General features: G+C 38.1%; 1 protein-coding gene across 2 annotated transcripts in view; it reads right to left on the bottom strand.

The window, feature by feature from the left end:
• UBE2D1 (ubiquitin conjugating enzyme E2 D1) overlaps window positions 1-21281 on the bottom strand; it is a 34682-nt gene extending 13401 nt beyond the window's left edge. Inside the window, exon 1 of one of the 2 annotated variants that reach the window (XM_007963401.3) lies at window positions 21049-21281. In XM_007963401.3, coding sequence (XP_007961592.1) covers window positions 21049-21072 — 24 coding nt within the window. In that variant the 5' untranslated portion in view covers window positions 21073-21281. The remainder of the gene's footprint in view (window positions 1-21048) is intronic. The other variant, XM_007963402.3, reaches the window with a different exon arrangement.
• Window positions 21282-21526: the final 245 nt, after the last annotated feature.

Below are 21526 nucleotides of genomic sequence, written 5' to 3' on the forward strand. Positions count from 1 at the left end.
TATCTCTCGGAGATATGACTGGGTTGTTACTTCTTTATGTATTCTACACCATTTAATTTTTTATAATACTTTTGTAACTTTTTAAAGAAAAATAAAGATTTTCATTCAGGTTCTTAAGCATTTTAAAAGATAAAATACCCCACACTCTGAGAGAATGGAGGTAATAAATAAATACATAAATATAAAAAAAGAGATAAAATGGCATTTTTTTTTCCTCTACATATATATTAAGCATCTTCTCTTTTCATTAAAAATGCTTTACAAGACAATGAAAGAAAGATTGAGGTACTGTCACAGATTGGAGGATAGTTACTAAGAAGACCCAGCAATTAAATCCAGTGTGAGATCCCAGATTGGATTCTGTAACAGGAAAAAGGCATTAGTGAAAAAAAAAAAACTGGTGAGATTTGAATTATGTGTGTAGTTAACAGCATGATACCAAGGTTGCTTTCCTTGTTTTGATAACTGCACAGTGGTTATGTAAGTTGTATTAGGGGAAATTAGGTTAAGGATATATATGAACCTTATTATTTTCACAACTTTTTGTAAGACAAAATTATTTCAAAATGTTGGAAGTAAAACTTCTTATATACAATCCAAAACTTAATTCCCTACTCTCTTTCCCAAGCTCAATTATTTTCCTGTACTCCCCATGCCTGTTAATGGGACATAAGCCAACCAGTCATGAGGCTCAAAATCTCAGCACTGTTTTGACTTCCCTCTTTGTCTGTCCTTCGTTTTTAATCAGATGTACTATATATATATTTATTCTTCCTCAAAACCCATTATGTTGCTTACCACAGTTACCTCAAACATCAATTACAGTTCAATTGTAACTGCTTCCAATACTCTAGGCATTACTTGCAATAAAAAAAATCTTCTAAAAGTACAGCTCTTTTTATTTCACTCTTCTACTTTACTTCAGTGGCTCCCCATTGCTTAGTAAAGACCAAATTCCCCCAGTGAACATCTTTTCATTATCTAGTCCCAAACCTACACTCTCTTTTGGGTTTCCCTTCACAAACTTGCTCAGTGAGTCTCCACAGAACCCCCTTGGGTTTTCTAAAACACTTTCAGGAAGTCTATGAGATCAAAATTAATTTTATAATAAAACTTAGATGTTATCTGTCTTTTCATTCTCAATATCTCATGAGTATACAGTAGAGTTTTCCAGAGGCTTAATGACATGTGGTATTTTAACAGATTAATGCATAAGCATATGTGAGAATCCAGCTGTCATCGGTAAGCTTGACTATAACGACATATGAAAACACAAAACAATGCCACTCTACTTTTGTGCTTGGAAAATATAGTTATTTTTCATTAAAATGTTATTTATGCTAATGCAGCGGGTTTGTTATTCTTAAATTATTTACTAAATATTTAAAATGTTTTATTTTCTATTATTTATTTATTTATTTATTTATTTGAGAGACAGAGTCTTGCTCTTACTCCACGTCCAGGCTGGAGTACAGTGGTGCAGTCTCAGCTCACTGCAACCTCTGCCTCCCAGGTTCAAGTGATTCTCCTGTCTCAGTTTCCCAAGTAGGTGGGACTACAGGCATGCACCATCATGCCCAGCTAATTTTTGTATCTTTTAGTAGAGACGGGGTTTCACTATATATTGGCCAAACTGGTCTCGAACTCCCGCCTCAGCCTCCCAAAGTGCTGGGATTACAGGTGTGAGCCACTGCGCCCGGCCAAATATTTAAAATGTTCTAATCTCTCATATGGTAAATAATAATACATATAAACTCACAGAAACAAAAAATTCTTTGGATTCTACAATACTTAATATTATTAAAGGTTAATTTGTTCAGTGACAACCAAAAAAAAAAAAAAATTAAAGGGGTCCTGAGACCAAAAAGTTTAAGAACTGCAGGTACAACCTGACTACTTGGATGTTTCCTAGACACAGTTAAGTTTTCTGGCCCTTACAATTTTCCTTCTTCTAAAATAATCTTCCTTCCATCTCCCATGCTCAAATTTTACCTGCTTTCCTTAATGCTATCTTTTCAAAGTCCAATTACTAGCAGTGTGACCTTGGGCAATTTGCTTAACCTCTTTGAGTCTCAAGTGTGTCATATGTAATATGGGGACATCTCTGGTTACCTTTAAGAACTGTACTGAGAATTAAAATTTCATACCTATGTGTAAAAATACATAGGTAAAGCCCCTAGCTTAATACCTGACATGTATAATAGATGCTTAATAAATGCTAACTTTCCCCCATCTACCGGAATGTTTTTTAAAACTAAGAATTTTATGCACTTTATTTATGGATCCCTCCATGATACTTAGCACAATGCCTTTCACATAAGGTGTTTGGTATTATTCGAATCAGCAATAAAATTTAAAGAAAAATGTCATCAGTAGAACATGAATATCTCAAATTTCAATATTTTACAAATGCAAGTGATTAGATCTGATAATTGAATCCAAATAAATTATTATTTTATATAGACATGCAGATTGCATATGGTAAAAAGTATAACAGGTGTTACAATAGTGCAGGTCACTTGAAAACACTATGGTAAGCTTTTAAATAACATGTGAAACACAAAAATGAATATCAAAATATTAATTATTAAGATATTGTGCCATTATTACAAGTATTTTCAATTTATAGAACGTATTATATATTCTAGCAAAGTATCCAAAGCCACACAAAATTCCTGTTAAATTTTTGTTTCCATTTCTCTGGTTTAGATGATCTCAAAGCTCTAAACGTTCCTTATTGTTTATTTAGGATGGTATTGACCGACTTTCAGGACACAGCTCTGGGTTGCTTTCCAAGGGAGTTAGGGGTTTGTGCTGAGCTGACCTCATCTCAAAGTAAGTCGTCTTCTAACCACTGGCAATCCTTAGTGACAGAGCTGCCCACAGACAGGGCTGCAGAAATTTTGTTTGTTTGTTTATTCCATGGTTCACTTAACCAGATGTGCTAAATATAGAAATTTATTAAGTATTTCTACATCCTTTCTAACAGGCATTATTCAGATTTTATACTTTCATCCCAACTATACCCTTCCAAGGCATTAAAGATTTAATGCAATAGTATCAGATTATGATGCTAATAAAAATCCTCACAAATCACTGCTCAGGCACATTGTTGATGATTAAACTGGGGCATGAAATTAAAGGAGAACTTATTCATTTGTGGAAAAAATATTTTTACAAATGTAGCTTAAAAGGTATAAGAAAGAGGTCCTCTAGGTTCTTAGAAGCTTAAAAGTAGCTACAGAAGTTGTACCTCCAAGGAAACACATGTAAGAGTAGTTATAAGCCTCAGGGGTCCCCTTCTGAATGTGTCACTAAAGTTTAGAATACTCTAGAGAACCCTGGAAAGAAAGTTTATCCTAGGACAGAAGAGTGATCTAGTAAGGAACTAGTAAAAATAACTGATGTAAACTACCTTCTAAATCAAAAACAGAAACTGATATATGAAACATTACAAAGTAAGGTGATAAGATGTGGTAAATTCTGAAAAGTTACAAGGATTGCCTCAGAGTTTACTTCCTATCCATCTCTTTAAACTTGGGGTACACTTTTGTACCCTTATTTGTGAAATGGTAGATTGCTGGGGGCATAGAAAAAGTGATTTTTTTTTTTTTTCGGTTTAAGAGATGGGGGTCTCCTTATGCTGCCCAGGCTGGATTCAAACTCCTGCGCTCAAGCAATCCTCCTGCCCTACCCTCCCCAAGGGGTTGGGATTCCAGGTGCATATTGCCGCACCCATGATTTTTTTTTAATATTCCAGTTATTACAAGTAGGACTCAGGGCTGCTATCATCTTGTCACACAGACCATGTGCCACCGACAATAAAGGACACCATTCACACAGGCCCCAAAGTGAGTGTTGCTCCCTGGGAGCTCTGCAAAGCCTTAATACAGAAAGTTGCACATAGGAAATGAACATATCCTTTAAACCTAACTTAGCATATTATCACCGTCTCAGGCAAACAAATAGTACTTTTGATGTGGAAGCAAAAGTTTTGGTGTTTGGCATCTGAATGGGACCAAGAGTACTTATTTTACCTTTAGCTATGGTGACAATGTGTTGAAAATGTAAATAAAAAGAAAAAAAAAAACCAATGTCAAACCCAGAACTCAAAAATTAAAAAGCGAAAACAATTCAATAGATGGTGCTGGGTCAATTAGGTATCCATATGAGGAAATCACAACCTTGATCCCCCTACCTCAAATAATATACAGTTAAGTGCTACATAACGTCTCAAGCAACTGATTGCATATATAGTGGTCACATAAAATTATAATGGAGATGAAAAATTCTTATCACCTAATGACCTTGTAGCCATCCTAACATCGCACTGCAATGTGTTCCTCATATGCTTTAGTGATGCTGGTGTAAACAAATCTACTGTGTTACCAGTCCTATAAAAGTATTGCACATACAACTGTGTACGGTGCATAATAATTGACAGTGACAATCCACAACTATGTTACTGGTTCATGTATTTACTACATTATACTTTTAATCATTATGTTGATGTGTACTCTTTCTACTTATAAAAAAAGAACTGCAAAACAGCCTCAGGCAGGTTCTTCAGTAGATATTCCAGAAGAAGGGACTGTTATCAGAGGGGACAACAACTCCATGCTGTCCCTGAAGACCTTCCAGTGGGACAAAATGGGGAGGTGTAGAGCTGGAAGATAGTGATAATGAGTATCCTGACCCTGTGTAAGCCTAGGCTAATGTGTGTGTTTGTATCTTAGTTTTTAACGAAAAAGCTTAAAAAGTGAAAAAATGTGAAAAAAATTAAAATAGAAGTTTACAGAACAAGGATATAAAAAAGGAAATATTTTTATATCACTACATAATGTGTTTTGTGTTTTAAGCTAAGTCATATCAAGAAAGAGTCCAAAAGTTAAAAAAAATTAAAGTTTATAAACTGAAAGAGTTACAGTAAGCTAAGTTTATTATTGAAGAAAAATATTTTTCACGTAAATATGTATACACTAAGTGTATGTACAGTGTTTATAAAGTCTACAGCAGTGTACAGTAATGCCCAAGGCCTTCACATTCACTCACCACTCACTCGCTGACTTACCCAGAACAACTTCCAGTCTTGCAAACTCCATTCATGGTAAGTGCCCTATACAGGTACACCATTTTTTCTCTTTTATACTATATTTTTACTGTACCTTTTGAATGAGTAGCTATATTTAAATGTACAAATATTTCCCACTGTGTTACAATTGCCTATAGTATCTGCACAGTCACATGCTGTATAGGTTTCTAGCCTAGGAGCAACAGACTATACTATATAGCCTAGGTGTAGAGTAGGCTGTACCATCTAGGTTTGTGAAAGTACACTCGATGATGTTTGCACAATGACAAAACTGCCTAACGATGCATTTCTCAGAAATTATCCCTGTCATTACACAATGCATGACTATACAAAAATCAATCCTAAATAGACTATAGGTTTAAGTGTGAAAAGTAAAATAATAAAGATTTTTAAAACCCCATAAAGACAGAGATTTTTTAACAGGACACAGAGTACTAACAATAAAAGAAAAAAATGAAAAATTTGGACTTGATTAAAATTAAGAACATCTGTTCACCAAAAGACACATTAAAAAGTGTGAAGAAACAAGCCACCAAGTGGGAGAAAATATTTGCAATATTACATATATCTGACCAGTCTCATCCAGAATATGTAAAAGATATTCCTACAGATCAACTTTTTAAAAAGCAGCTTAAACAGGCACTTTACAAAAGAAGCTATCCAAATGGCCAATACATATATATATATATATATATATATATATATATATATATAAGAAGGGGCTCAGCTTCATTAGTCATTAAGGATATGCAAATTTAAACCAAAATGCTATGCCACTACATATCCAACAAAACGATTTAAATGAAATAGAAAAGACTACAAGTGTTGGCAAAGATTTGAAACAACTGGAACTCTGGAACTCCTGGTGGACGAGGAAAACTAATAGTAACCACTACTGGTAAACACAGAAATACTCTACGACCTAGTATTTCTACTGCTAGGTATATACCCAACAGAAAAGTGAATATGCATGCCATTATTTGTAATAGCCCCAAACCAGAAGCAACTCAATGTCCACCAACAGTAGAACGAACCAGAAGCAACCCAATGTCCACCAAAGTAGAACAAACAACTCGAAGCATATTCATGCAATAAGAATGAACTACAGCTCCAGGCAACAATATAGATGAACCTTACAAATATGGTGAGCAAAAGCAACCAGAGACAAAAAGATACATACTGTATGATTCCCCTTAAATAATGTTCAAAAACAGGCTACAGTAATGTACGGTGATAGAGATTAGAATAGTGATTTCCCTTGAGGGCAGAGGTAAAGCTAAGAAGGGAGAAGAAAGGGTTTCTAGGGTCCTTGTAATACTATTTCTTGAGCTGGGTGCTGGTTTCACATGTTCGTTCATTTTGTAAAAAATTGGTCAAGCTGTATAGTTTATGTCTGTATAACTGAAACAAAAAGTTTACATTATAACTTTTAAAATGTATTTTGCCACAATGAATAACATAATGAAAACAAAAAAGACGGGCAAGGATATATAGAATTCATATAATGGAAAAGATGGCTATCAAATAATGAGACTACTTACAAATCTGTATATGAAAAGAACTCATTATAGAAGAACACTGTGTGAGTATACATATATTTTGTGTAGGTATTTCGGTTTCATTTCCAGTGACTTTTAATCTAAAATTGAAATGCATTGTTGATTCTATTTTCTTCTTCCCCTTTGAGACAAAAATAAGCTTAGAACAAGTCAACTCTATACCTAAACAGATCAAGCAATAAATATCATCAAACTGGTGAAAGTATGTTCCAGAAAAAAGTAGTCTGTGCCAATGAAGCAATTTTCCATTCGAATGTGATTAATATTCAAATAAAAAAACTAGCTAGGAATATCTAAATTTTAAAATAAAAATATAAGATATTAATGATCAGTAGATTAAAGGACAGTGTCTTTATATCATGACCAGAACTATAAAAGCACTTATAATAAAGCCACAAAAATGTGTATTTAATGGATTTATATAGTCTTACATGGCTAAGCACCTCTATTCTAGTTCAGATTTCTATAAACAACTAGACACAAAGAAAAGTACTGAGAGGTCTGAAACTGAATTTTAAATTGCCACAGATGGCATGTTTATAACACCCCCACAATATGCCGAGTGTTCTCCATAAAACCAACCTAGACACAATCCCTGCCTCTAGGGGACTTAAAAACTAAAAGTAGATGAGGCAGCCTAATTCAAACAAAGTAAACAAATAAAAGGAAACAAAGAAGGGAATGTAAGAGAAGGGGCCTGCATTAATCTCCTGGCTCCCAGAAGGGTAACTGGCCAATCTGAACAGAGGGGAATAAAAGCAAACAAGTGAGAACTGCCTTATTTACCATAAAACTTAGTATGACACAATGCAGTAAATATTCCCTAAAAAATTATGCTGACCAGACTGAAAATGCTTTGTTGTTTTCTAGCTTCAACAGTCAGAAGATCTAAATCTCCATAATAGATATAATACATACCCCACTGGGTGTGAGTAAAAGACATTAAACAGTCCATGCAAGGGACTGATTTACAGCCCAAAATTTAAATTACTAAATCCAAAGCCTATGAAAGCATTATTTCAAAACTCCTGGCTCAACCGGCAATTAATTAACATGACACAACCATCTTTACCTCAAAATTCCTAAAACAAGACAGTGATTCTTACTGGGCTGCATTTTTCATGTTGCCTCTAAAAGGATATATGAGCTATATTTGGTTTGTCTGTAAATAAACATTTCACGGGCTTACAGTTCAGGCCCTGATCTCCTTATCCAGTTGACTAGAGCTATTTCAATAGAAAGATGTCAAATGATCATCAGAAATGTCTCCAAATACAGAACATCTTTAAGCCTGTGAATTAAAGTACATCTGGATTTTAAACCATGTAGATTCTTCCCGAAGACTTCAAAATGCTGACAACATCCAATTAACTAAGTTATAGGAACCAAACTCACTTCAACAAACTGGTCCTATCTGCTTTGCTGTCTCCTTGGATCAAGTTTCTCTGGCAAAAACCGTTTATTTAAAAATAATAATGCAGCCAAATGCCACAAAAAAGGAAGATGAAGAAAGCAATAATATGTGACTTTGTCTCATCAGTCATATATATTGAAAGTGAACTATAAAGAGTGTAATTTAGGGCCAAGCATGGTGGCTCATGCCTATAATCCCAGCACTTTGGGAAGCTAAGGCAGGCAGACCACCTGAGATTAGGAGTTTGAGACCAACCTGGCCAACATGGTGAAACCTCACCTCTACTAAAAATATAAAAAATTAGCCAGGCTTGATGGTGCATATCTGTAATCCCAGCTACTTGAGAGACTACTCTGCCCAGGAGGCAGAGGTTGCAGGGAGCCAAGATCGTGCCATTGCACTCTAGCCTGGGCAAAAAGAGCAAAACTCCATCTCGGGGGACGGAGGGCGGGGGGAAGAGTGTAATTTAGAATAAAAGCTTGAGGTCAGAATTACAGACGTTATTTACTCAGTGCCTCACATCTCAACCACTTTCCCCCAGTTTTCTCTGTACCAGGCATAATGACTCAATTTCCCAAAATGCTATCTTGCCTCTACTTTCAAACATGGCTTCCTATTTAGATGGCAGACTCTTGATCACACTCTCTACATATAATATTTCCATCAGAGGAATTATATTAAAAAAAATCTATTTTAGACAAATCCAAAGTAGCCGAGTAAAAGCTGTATTTGAATCTGTTTTATGAAGCCTTACAGTAAAAATGCATTGATTCGTTTCAGTAATTCAAACTCTTAAGCCTTGGAGTTACCATCTAATTCCTCTCTTCACAACCCACTCCCTCACAATTTGAAAAGTACCAAATTGTTCAGATTCTCCTTCTGTCTAGATCCTTCCCTCTGAAAGGGTCCCAGAAGGCCCATCAAATAGGACAGCTGAGGTCCAATGTGCAGAAGAGTCTGATACGAGCCAGAGGAGAGGCAGTTTAGGATAAGAACCCAAAGGTTCCAGCCAGGCAGACAATATTAATATCTGGGACCAGACAGGATAACAGAAGGAGGAATGTGAAGAGATTGCCTAGACCAGGGAGCCTGTGATACTTGACTCGAAAGGTCAAGAAGGTGTAGGCATAGATGGATCACACCAACTCAAAAGGGCCAGGTGGCACAAACACCCTGTAATTTTTGTCATATACCCCTCTTTTCAATGTCCTCTGCTAACATCGTAGCTTAGACCCTCTTTGGATCTCACTTAAGTGCAATATCATAACTTACCTACTCGCCTCCTATTTCTCTACTGTAAATCAGTCCCTTGCATGGACTGTTTAATGTCTATACACTGCTGCCGAAATCATCTTCTTGAAGAGCCATGTGAAACCTCTTCGATGTTTTCCATTCATCTTCAAGTAAGACTAAGTCCTTAAAACGACTTACCAGACCTTCCAAGATCTGAATTCTCTCTAGCCTCATATCTGCAATACTTTTCCCCAGTGCTCTCTGCATCAGCCATGACTTTTAATTCCTCCAAATGCTATCTTGCCTTTAGTTGCAAACGTGGCTTCCTTTTAGGCAGAAGATACTTAATCACCTCCCTTCCCCAAAACACACTCTCTCCCTCAGTCATTCATTTTATCTACTTTACTTTTACTTTCATGTCTCATCTTAAACATTACTGCCTTCAGGAGGTTTTCCCTGAACCCTTCAATAGGTCCCCGCTATATTCCTAGAATACTCTGTGCATCCCTTTTCATGACATTAATCAAAATTATAATGACAAACAGTAAACAATCTTGAGTTTGATGAGGGCAAGGATGCACTATGATTAAGACTGTTCATTCCAGCTGGTGTGGTGGCTCACACCTGTAATCCCAGCACTTTGGGAGGCTGAGGTGGGTGGATCATTTGAGGTCAGGGGTTCCAGACCAGCCTGGCCAACATGGTGAAACCCAGTCTCTACTAAAAAACACAAAAATTAGCCGGGCGTGGTGGTGCACGCCTGTAGTCCCAGTTACAGGGGAGGCCGAGGAAGGAAAATCGCTTGAACCTGGGAGGCGGAGGTTGCCATGAGCAAAGATCATACTACTGCACTTCAGTCTGGGTGACAGAGTGAGACTCCATCTAAAAAAAAAAAAAGCATTAGTTCCTATTACTCAAAAACCTTCAGTGGCTTCCCCAATCTTCTGCATTAAGTATGTATTTCTCAGCACGGGCCTTCAAGGTTGTCTACAATATGAAGCTTTATGGTCTACTGTTTCTGAATGATTCCCAAAAGCAGGATTATCTGCTCCTTCCCAAATAAGTCAAGCATATTCTAGTGTCATTTCTGTAGCTTCCTCTATGAGCCTGGCTCCCCTAAGTCTTTCAAAATGCTATCCACTCTTCCCAACCTATATCAAATTCTATCTTCTCCACAGTCTTTCCTGATTTTCCCAAATAAATTTGGCCTCTCCCATCTTTGACTCCCTTCCTGTTTAAATACATTGTATTTTCTGTTTGGTACTTTCCTAAATCCATCTAGTTGTTACATGATTTTTCTTACACTTATTAATTCTAAATTTCTTAGATAATGGTGATAGCTATTTTTCTATATAACTAGCATCTCCTTACTGCATTTAGTATATGCCTTACATCAGAAGGTGTTCCATAAATGCATTAACTTGAATCTTTTGAGACAGGGTGTTGCTGTCATACAAGCTGAAGTGCAGCGGCACAATCACAGATTGTAACAAAGTTACAATCAACTGTAACCTTGAATTCCTGGGCTCAAGTGATCCTCCCACCTCAGCCTCCTAAGTAGCTGAGACTACAGGCATGTGCCACCACACTGAGCTATTTTTTTAATTTTTCTTTTTTTATAAATGGAATCTCACTATGTTGCCCAGGATGGTCTCAAACTCCTGGGCTCAAGTGTTTCTTCTGCCTAGGTCTCTCAAAGTGCTGGGATTACAGGTGTGAGCCACCGTGCTCAGCATTGAATCTTAAAAATCTACTACACAGGCTGGGCACCAGGGTCTCACCTGCAATCCCAGCACTTTGGGAGGCTAAGGTGGGTGGATTACTTGAGGTCAGGAGTTCGAGACCAGCCTGAACAACATGGCAAAATCCTGTCTCCACTAAAAATACAAAAATTAGCCAGGCATGGTAGTACACACCTGTAGTCCCAGCTACTCAGGAGGCTGAGGCATAAGAATCCCTTAAACCCAGGAGTGGAGATTGCAGTGAGCCAAGATCATGCCACTGCACTCCAGCCTGGGCGACAGAGCGAGACTTCACCTCAAAAAAAAAAACTATTACCTATAAGGCAGTTGTGCAGCTGTGTATGGCAGTTGTCTAAATATGTGGATAAAACACTCTTTTAAGTACAAAAGCTACCCATGAAATACAGAGAAGCTAAACTGAATTAGAGAAGCACATTATGTTACCAGTGCAATAATAGAAATACATTTTATTTGCATCATAAATAATTGCTCTTTAGAGAATAAGGTTTATTGACCTTATATTATACATTAAGAGATATCAACATTTATTTCAAATCTGATATTTCAAAGTAAATGGAATTTTAGGTCAAGTCTAATATAGCTGCAGAGCACAGTGCCAAAGCTCAGTGTTTGTTTTTGTGATCATTACTGTTTGCTGCAAAACAAAACAAAACAAAACAAAACAAAAACAGCAAATAACATTATTTAGGTTTGCCTAAAATTATGACTCAGAAGGGATGATATAAAGCACCAAGTTCAATCCATTAAATTTCCAGGTGAAGAATTTGACTATGAGTCTCTTGGCCAAGGTCATAAAGCCAAACTAGGACGAAGGTTCAGACCATCTGACTTCTACTCCAGCACTCTTCCCACCCCAGTTCAATACTCACCTCAGCACTGCAACGGCTAGAGCACATTATTTTCAACCAACACTGAAGCAAACAATGCTCCAGTACTGTATTAAGGCCATTTGCACATTTTTAGCTATGCACCAGAGAAACAAAGTGTGATGAGTGAAGAATGAGAAGGAATTCTTCTATTTTCTCAGGGGCTTATAGCATATAAAAGGTTAGAAATGAATACTACTTCATAAGCTTTCAGGAGAGTTGTGTTTAAAGACACTCTGAGAGGCAAGAAAAACTTGATAGGAAATTATACACAACTTAAATAGAATTTTGACATAAAATATGTAAATGGAGCATTCTGAGTGCTCCATTATCAAAACTATTTACTTTACAGTAACCAAAAAAAGATGGAAGAAAAAAAAGAAAACCTAGTTGCCTATTTGTTAAAGTGCGTGTAAAACATGAACATGCCTACCAATACCTACCAAATATTTGTTATTACATATTGCTTCTTACAGCTCTATAGTTCATAACTGGCATACAGTGGGCACTTAAAGTGTTTCATAATAAATTCTCTACTCTGTGTTAGTATCATCCAGCATTATTCTTGAATATTATGGTTGTACATTGGTCACTAAAATGTTGCTACTTGTAGAAGGAAACAATGCATACAGTCTGTATCAAATGGAAATGTTTCCAAGGCTAGAACAGTTTACATTATGTGTATATGTGTATCAATATATTTGTGTGTCTCTGTGTATGTGTATATGTATTCATTTGCTCTCCCTATATATGTATGCATGTATATGTATGTTTGTATGGCATGTATTTTTGATGTTAATTTTACCTAAGGATCTTATGTTATGGAACAGTGATTTTCCAGCTTTCCTTACAGCAATTCATAATGCGAAAAAGATTTTACATTACAACCTAGTACACACACACACAGAGGGACACACATACACAACCAAAACAAAAGTTTCATGAAACAACACCCTTACTATATGCAAAGCACTAATATTTTCCACTCCATTTTAAAAAGTGGATGTTTATTATTCACAAAACTGTTTGGAAACTCATAAAAGAGAAAAAAAAAAGATGCTGGGAAGGTGTACACCTTAGTTTGGCATCCATTTCTTAGAAATAACCTACTATCAATAGATACCAACCAGAAAATACAAAAATGAAGTCTACGAACTATTAACCATCATTCATTCAAAAGTGCTGTTGAGCACCTGAAAGGTTGGGTCATAAAACAAGTCCCTACTTGGGAGGCCAAGGCAGGTGGAACACCTGAGGTCAGAAGTTCAAGACCAGCCTGATCAACATGGTGAAACCTAGCCTTTACTAAAAATACAAAAAGTTAGTTGGACGCGGTAGTGGGTGCCTGTAATCCCAGCTACTTGGGAGGCTGAGGCAGGAGAATCACTTGAACCCAGGAGGTGGAGGTTGCAGTGAGCTGAGATTGCGCCACTGTACTCTAGCCTGGGCGACAAGAGCAAACTCTGTCCCGGGGCGGGGGGGAACAAGTCCCCACAATTTAAAAGGAGTCATATAATAATGGAATTTGTTCTCTGACCATAACGGAATTAGAAATCAGTAACAGAAAGCTATCTGTAAAATCCCCAAACATATGGCAAATAAATAATGTACTTCTAAATAATCCAAGGGTCAAAGAAGAGATAAAAAGGAAAATTAGAAAATATCTTTAAGTGAAAACAAAATACAGCAAAATTTGAGAGAAGTAAAAACACAAGCCGGAGATTTTCTGGTTTAAGAGAAGAACAACGAGCCCAGATCATTCATTAGGTCCACTTAGTTTTCTCTAGAGCAATCCAACCATACTACTCCCAAACTCTGCTCACATAAGGAGAGTGGCCACCTACAATGAGAACAATCAGATTATTATTTGAGGAAGCTTAAGGTGAAGGAACCAGCTCCTCAGCTCACCCCCATTGGAGAGGCTTCTTAAGTCTAAAAAAAGACCAGGAATTTAAATAAGCATTGTGGTGTCACTAAAGGAGATGAGCCATACAAACAGGACCATATGAATAGAGGGCAGTGAGAAATAAATCCAGAAAGAGGCAAGACAAGAGGATGCAGAGCATGATGGTGGAATGGACAGCACTAGACTGTATGCTTGTAGATAGCAGCTTCCTTTCCATACTAAGGACAACTCCTGGAACACAATAGCCTGTTATTGTCTAACGTGTGAAACTGAACCTTCACAGATTCATCTCAGGACCAAACTAAGCACAGAAACACCTTAGCTTCTCAGAGATCATCAAGACCAAGATGGGCCAGAAATAAAACCTGTCCTGCCTTCAGACATATGTGCTAAGGTAGCCTGAGGACCCACCCCTCCAATCTCCAAACTCTGCAAATATTGGTCATATTATATATTCTAGCATCATTTATTCCAGCATTTCACAGGAGAGGAGAGAGGATAAGTATCTCAATTCCTGTTGTTAATTCAATGTAATTAGTTTATCCACTATTAAAAAGGCGGGGGCTATTACATTAGTAGACGACCATTAACTTAGTTTTATGGCTACATATTAGGTTTATCATTTCTATTAGTAGCACTCATTAAATGAAAATAAAGGGCCCATATGTTTTCTATGCGTATTTCAGGGAACTAAAGTGAGTAAGGACGCTATTCTGCTTTCCTGGAGCCAATCCCACATCCTGCTAGGTTTGGTTTTCATATGTGCCCGGCTTCTTAAAATAGGCATAAACAGTCTTATTTAGTTCTAGGCTATTTATTTCCACAGAGAAAAAATCTCAGAACTTTTTAACTGTCATAGGTTACCTCATTTTTTTTACACCTTTATTGTGATGAAGAAAGAAAAATACGGTATCAGGGGCAAAAGAAAGACTGAGCTTAATTACAAAGATTTAAAAGAAACATTTACATAGTGGCTTATTAGAGAAAGAACACTATCTCCCTCTCACCTCAAGGAAAACCATTTATCCCAAAATGCATAAATACTGTGCTTCTTTAAGTTATATCATTCTTTCTAGAAAGAACTGGAGTCTTGGATTTAATCTCGTAATATGAACAGTTTACTACTCAAAACCACTACAGGAACTAAATGACTCTATCAATTCAAAAACAGTTATCTCAAATAAAAACTTCACAATGCAATGATACTTTTGACAGAGCATTTATGAACTACAACCAATGTTTCAAAATCCTTTTGGAGGAGAGAAATTCAAAGTGATGAAACAAAGATGATCAAAGTTATATTACTGATTTACAACATTAAACGATCTCAGCATGCATTACTTTGGAGCAGAGATTTACACAGCACAATCAATACATTTGAGCAATGTGTCAGTGAAAGTGATTAAATATGCCAGGGTCTTAATTATAACACCACTTTACATTTGTATAGAACATTCCAGTTTGCAAAGCACTTATATCCCATAAACCCATTTGACTCTATGTCTTCCAGTTTAAATATAATAGATATGAGTTCACATGGCTAAGAGAAGCTATGTACTGAAGTGGTTAAGAATATGGAATTACATAAGATGTATTAAATTTACTTTTGCTTGCCTCTATTTCCCTTTTTTAGAATGTGGCTACTAGAAAATTTAAAATTAAAATGTGGCTCACATTGTATTTCTATTGGATAGCATTGTTCAGTCAGTTTATTGACAGATTTTATTTGCTAGCCTAGGCGGCACAATCATTGACGTATAAAAAGATTAAGAAAAGGAAATAACACCCTCTCCACTAAAGGATTTGACATTTTAAGTGAAGTGTCACAGGTTCAGTAATAATATTGCAGCCCAGCTTAAAAGCAAAATAAAAGGTAAAGTCATACAAAACTTTCTTAGGGAATGTGGCTGTTCCCTTCTATAAATAGATTACTGACATTAAATTACAGAAAGTGATTTAAGAAACAATGTTACCCTCTTTAAAAGCCCACAAATTTGCTCTGCCTGAACAAGGAGGAAAATGTTCTGCCCACGGTCCGCTTGCTAGAACCTGAACGCAAAGACAGAATAAGGCAAGTAAGTCCTACAAGGGGGTTTCACCATCTACTCTGATATCGTTTACTCCTTCATTTTACAGAGAAAGAAAATGAGTCTTAGCCTGACTAGGTGGCTTATCCAAAATGTCATCATTTCAAAATGTAATCAATATAAAAATATCTGTTTATAAATATCTCATTTAGTAACAATTATTTAGACTTTTATACTAGGTCTTCAAATTCCAGTATATATTTTACACTTCAGCACATCTCAATTTGGATACTAAATTTTCATCAGCAATATTTGATCTATATTTAGAGTTCATAAAGCTCAAGGTTGAAAACTAAATTTTCATAGCCAATTTGTTTCCATGTGGCTAGTGGCTACATTAGACAGAAAGCTTTATAGAATATCTGATGAGTTCAGTAAGCTCAGTGAATGCTCTCTTCAATATCCAAAAACTATCATTCTCTCCTAAGGACAGAGGTGGAAGAGAAAGATCCTAGACTCTCCCTTCAGATAGGCAGTTTGGTGGCTTTCATTAGCGGTATGTAACTGCAACTATTTTTGTGTTAACTGGGCATGAGAACGTATTAAATAAAAGATTCTAGAACTAAAAAAGAAAAAAAAAAAGAATATGGAATTGAAGTCAACTGTTTGTTTTGGACTTGCAGCAATGTCACTTACTAGATAACACGATCATGACTAAACTACTCAATATTTCCCTGCCTTAGTGTCATCATCTGTAAAATGGAAATAACACTCTTTCCACCTCTTGGGCATACTAAGAATTAAGTCAATTAATATATGTCAAGTACTTATAAGGCAGAGTAACCATTATATACACCCTGGTTTTTGAGATCAGGAGCCTCATATGTATGGATATCCACACATATCCATTGTATGGAAATGTATGGGAAAATATGTACTAACCTCATTATACGAAGCTAGTAAGCCACACAGCCAGGAATAAAAACCAGACCTTTGGCTGCGTGAGGTGGCAGTAATTCCAGCACTTTGGGAGGCTGAGGCGGGTGGATCACCTGAGGTCAGGAGTTTGAGACTAGCCTGGCCAACATGGTGAAACCCTGTCTCTACCAAAAATACAAAAATTGGCTGGGCATGGTGGTATGGGCCTGTAGTCCCAGCTACTCAGGAGGCTGAGGTGGGAGGATCACTTGAGCCTCGGAGGTGGAGGTTACAGAAAACCGAGATTGTGCCACTGCATTCCAGCCTGGGTGACAAAGTGAGAGCCTGTCTAAAAACAAAAAACAAAACAAAAAAACCTCAGACCTTCTTCTTCCATTTGATGCTCCATCCATAGAGGGCTGGGTTAAGGTTTTCTAGACTAACATAAACAGTTTAACATAAAATTTTACAAATCAAAAAAATTCAGCAGCTCAAAACATTAATCAAATTCGATTTTAATCTGTATGTCTCTATATATGTTTCAGATTACACTGATTATTAAAAAACAAAAACAACTAATGTTCCATTTGGGAGGAAGAACTACATACCAAGGAATAGTTCTCTGGGTTGCTATATTTGTAAAACAAAACTCTGTTGCCTCACTTTTCAAAAGACAGACAAAAATGGAAACAAACTTATCACATCACATCACATAATGCTAGTATGACGTTCATTACCTCAAATTCTTTATCAAATAAGATCTATGATGATGATAATGACTGTTCTAGGATTTCCTTTTTTCCCCCTTTAGTTTTCAAAACATTCAGTATTGGGATATTAACATCTGTAATTTAAAAAATAATCCCCCCAAAAAAAGTGTATCAAGGAATGAAAACAGTATTGATAGAAGAAACAACTTAGAAATTAATTCTAGAAAACAGATACTTAGCTGAAAAACTGTCCTCTTTTTTCAGACATGTTTTAGGTATCTTTCCTTAGACTTTGTTCAAATTTTTTTCTTTTAATGATTTAGGTGACTGTGATAACATCTTTCACTGTATTTAAAAATAGGGCATGGGTGCGTAAATGTATGAGCTGGAATGCAAAACTGGCACACTAAATCAGAGCATTAAATCATTTAGTATATTCTAGTATATTTGGTATATTCTAGTATAAAAATGTATTTTAAGCATTGATATCTCCATGCTCTGTCTTCACATATAATTTTAATCCAATCATCTTTATTCTTTTTCATAGTGAAGAAATGTGAAATCATGAACTTCTTAACGCTCTCAAATATGCCAAGCCAATTAAGAGATTATTGGCCAGGTGTGATGGCTCACACCTGTAATCCTAGCACCTTGGGAGGCCGAGGTAGGTGGACTGCCTAAGCTCAGAAGTTCGAGACCAGCCTGGGCAACACAGTGAAACCCCATCTCTACTAAAATACAAAAAATTAGCCAGGCCTGGCAGTGTGTGCCTGTATAGTCCCAGCTACTCAGGAGGCTGAGGCAGGAGAATTGCTTGAACCCAGGAGGCAGAGGTTGCAGTGAGCCAAGATCACGCCACTGCACTCCTGCCTGGGAAACAAAGCGAGACTCCATCTCAAACAAACAAAAAAAGACTATCCTAGGACAATGCACTCCTCTATTCCAGGCCTCTGGATCCCTCTTTGAATAAGGACAGGCCAGAACATCAGTGGTTCTCAGTCTTCTTTCCACCCCAACTCATCTGAGGGATTCAACACCTCTCCATTTATAGAAGTGACGAGAATCTGAAAACATCCCTCAGGTGATTCTAAGATACTACCCTAGAAGCTGTTCCCATGCTGGTACCCTCTACTACACTATGGCAGACTTATCTGAGGTTCCACAGAGCTCTACAGTCTGCCACTTTAGGTACAGGAAAACTATAGTAACACTCCAATAGGAGCTTAAGAAGAAAGGCCAAAAGTTAGTATACATCTTCATTTGTTGGAACATGAAAGATTGAAATAAGAATGTCTATACTGATGACATCAAAGAAGAAGATGGTATAACTGTTCACATGGCAGGCGGCCCAACTGACCTAGAATTGGCTTCTAATCAAGGAGGTAGATAAAAGAGGAGGAAAAATAGGGAATCAATCAAAATAATCACCCCTAAGGTGTGAGGAAATGGTCTGAATGTGTGATTAATGGAAGGAAGACTTGTGTAAGTTAACTTGCCTGATACCAGAAAGGGAAGCCAAAGATGAACGCACAGAGACGTGATGATATATGATCCCAATTTCTTCTCCAAAATATCAATTTGTCACATGTTTGATATCAATTCTATGTAAGTTTTTTTTTTTTTTTTTCTCTGAACAACTCTATAAACTAATAACCAATAAATACTAAAAAGAAAAGATTTGGACACACACATTGCAAATATAAATCAAATACACCAGTTCAGCATGGTGATTGACGAGAACTGCCAAGCATGGTATTTACAAACAATGTTTATATTTCTTTGAATATCTACTTACTGTGGACAAATTACACAGCATTTAAACGCTATTGTTAGTTGGGTATGGTGACTTGTGCCTGTAATCCCAGACTCTCTGGAGGCCAGGAGTTCAAGACCAGCATGGGCAACATACTGAGATCCCCATCTCTTAAAAAAACACAGTGATAATTTAAAAAGCTCTTGTATGTGCAAAATCATGTGAAAAATTCTCACAACTAGGAAAGAAGGAAATAGAATTTGAAAACTTCCTTGGAAGATGTGCATTTTCTGATCCAAATGTGAACCAATATTACGTCGTCATTAATAAGTATGCAAGTTATGGTAAAGAAGCCGACTGAGGCTTCAAAATTAGGATATTTATATAAAACAACGTGTAACTGAACTATCTTCAAACAAGAAAACATTATTACTTAATAAATGCTGATGCTGATTGTTAACCGTATGTTTTACAATGAGACGACCTTTAAATGGGACAAAAAATAACACGTGATCCACAGATTTAGAATTTGAAAATAAAAAACTGGCAGGCTCTAAAAGTTGCTGTCCTCTGTACCTAAAGATGCCACTAGTGGCTAGTCAGAATACAATGTGTACGTCACTATCACTGCTCTAACATTTACTATTGCTATAATGGACTACTGGTCAAAAAAGCAGATAAAAATGTGGGCATTAATTTCTTCTGAAACAACTACAAAATATACTGACCATTGTTGCTTAACTTAGTGAAAAGCACTCCCTATTTAACAAACACATTCTCAATGTTCCCAGTGTGAACTGTAACTGTAAAACCTAAAACTTGGGTCAGTATACAGACCAACAAGAAATCAAAATGAACAGAAAGAAATGCCCGAATATCAATTCTGAAGGATGTTCACTTCTGAAATGGTGGCAATAAATACTGTGAAAAAAAGACAATTCCACACACAGGGTTGAGATGGGTGAACAGTTGTTGGATGAAGATATACATTTCTTCCTCATTCTATACCCATGTGTCAAAGCATCAAAACAATTTATTTGCGACAGTTTATGTTGTGTCTCGAACTTTACATCTAAGTTTATCATGAGGGGCAAAAAAAACCTGTTTGGCTTGACTCACCGTGAATCACAGCCAGGAGGTCATCTTGTTGTGTATCAGCAACTATGTTTTCGCTACAGCTATGTGACCTGAAGTGGCAGCAGCAGAGGCACCAAAATAGAAGGGGCAGGAGCCTTCTCTTGGCTTCTTGGCCGCAAATGGGCTTTCCAGCCCATTCGGGCAACTGAGCAAGAGCCAACCGCAGAGGAGAAATAACCAACCCGACAGCTCCGCGGAGAAAGGCTGCAGGCCCACCCCACCTTCCGTGCCCTCCCGGGGAGCCCGGGTAAGCAAGAACATAAAAGAGACAGGCTTAAGAAACAGCCTGGAGAAAACACAGCATGACAGGGGTCAAAACTAGCCTCATGGAGGGCAAAACCCAGCCGTGACCGTGAAGCACAGATTTCGGGGCGGTCTGGACGCGGAGGAGGCTCTCTACCCTGGGGCTCCGGGAGCGGCCCCGGCGCGAGCGCGCCACGGGCCCCCAGCCTTCAAGCTCCTCCGGCCGCCTGGGACCTGTCCCCGCTCCCACCTCACCTGTCCGGTGCCCGCTGGCCGGGCCCGAGCCTCCAGCTCCCTGCTTGCACCCCAGCCCACCCTTCCATCCCGTGCTCTCCCTGCACATCTCTCGGGACCACTGGTCGAGTCAGCGTGGGCAGGGGCCGCTGCCCCGCTGCCCCGCAGCCCCAGGCCCGGCCCCGGCACTCACTTTCTGAATCCGCTTCAGCGCCATGGGTCAGGGATCGCGGTGGGGACACCGGCCGGCAGGGGTCGGCTGCGGGGCTCGGGGGCGTGGGTCGTCGCGAGTTGGGCTCGCTGGCAGCTCAGCTGGCTCCGCGCGGTGGGTCCCCGGTTCGCCGCTCCCTGGCTCGCTCCGGGCGCCGGTCCCTGCTCCGTCTGCGCCCGAGCGCGAGTGTGCGCGAGTGTGCGGGCGGGGACGCCGGCGAGACTCTTTTGTTTCCGCTTTTGCTTCTGGGAAGGAGCCTGCGCCCTCCCCGCCGCGCCCCGCCCCGCCTGGCATACTGGGAAGTGTAGTTCCAGCCCTGTCCTCGGCCGCAGGCCCCCAGACGCTGCCAGGTTACTTGCTGCTGACCTTAGCCAGGCAGCTTAAGGTGAGAGCTGCCGGGTGCTGGAGTTAGTCTCTACAGTCTCATTTAGAGCAAGTTATTGAACCTGGGGCTGCGCAT

Source organism: Chlorocebus sabaeus, chromosome 9 (genome assembly GCF_047675955.1).
Source record: "Chlorocebus sabaeus isolate Y175 chromosome 9, mChlSab1.0.hap1, whole genome shotgun sequence".
NCBI classification, from domain to species: Eukaryota; Metazoa; Chordata; class Mammalia; order Primates; family Cercopithecidae; genus Chlorocebus; species Chlorocebus sabaeus.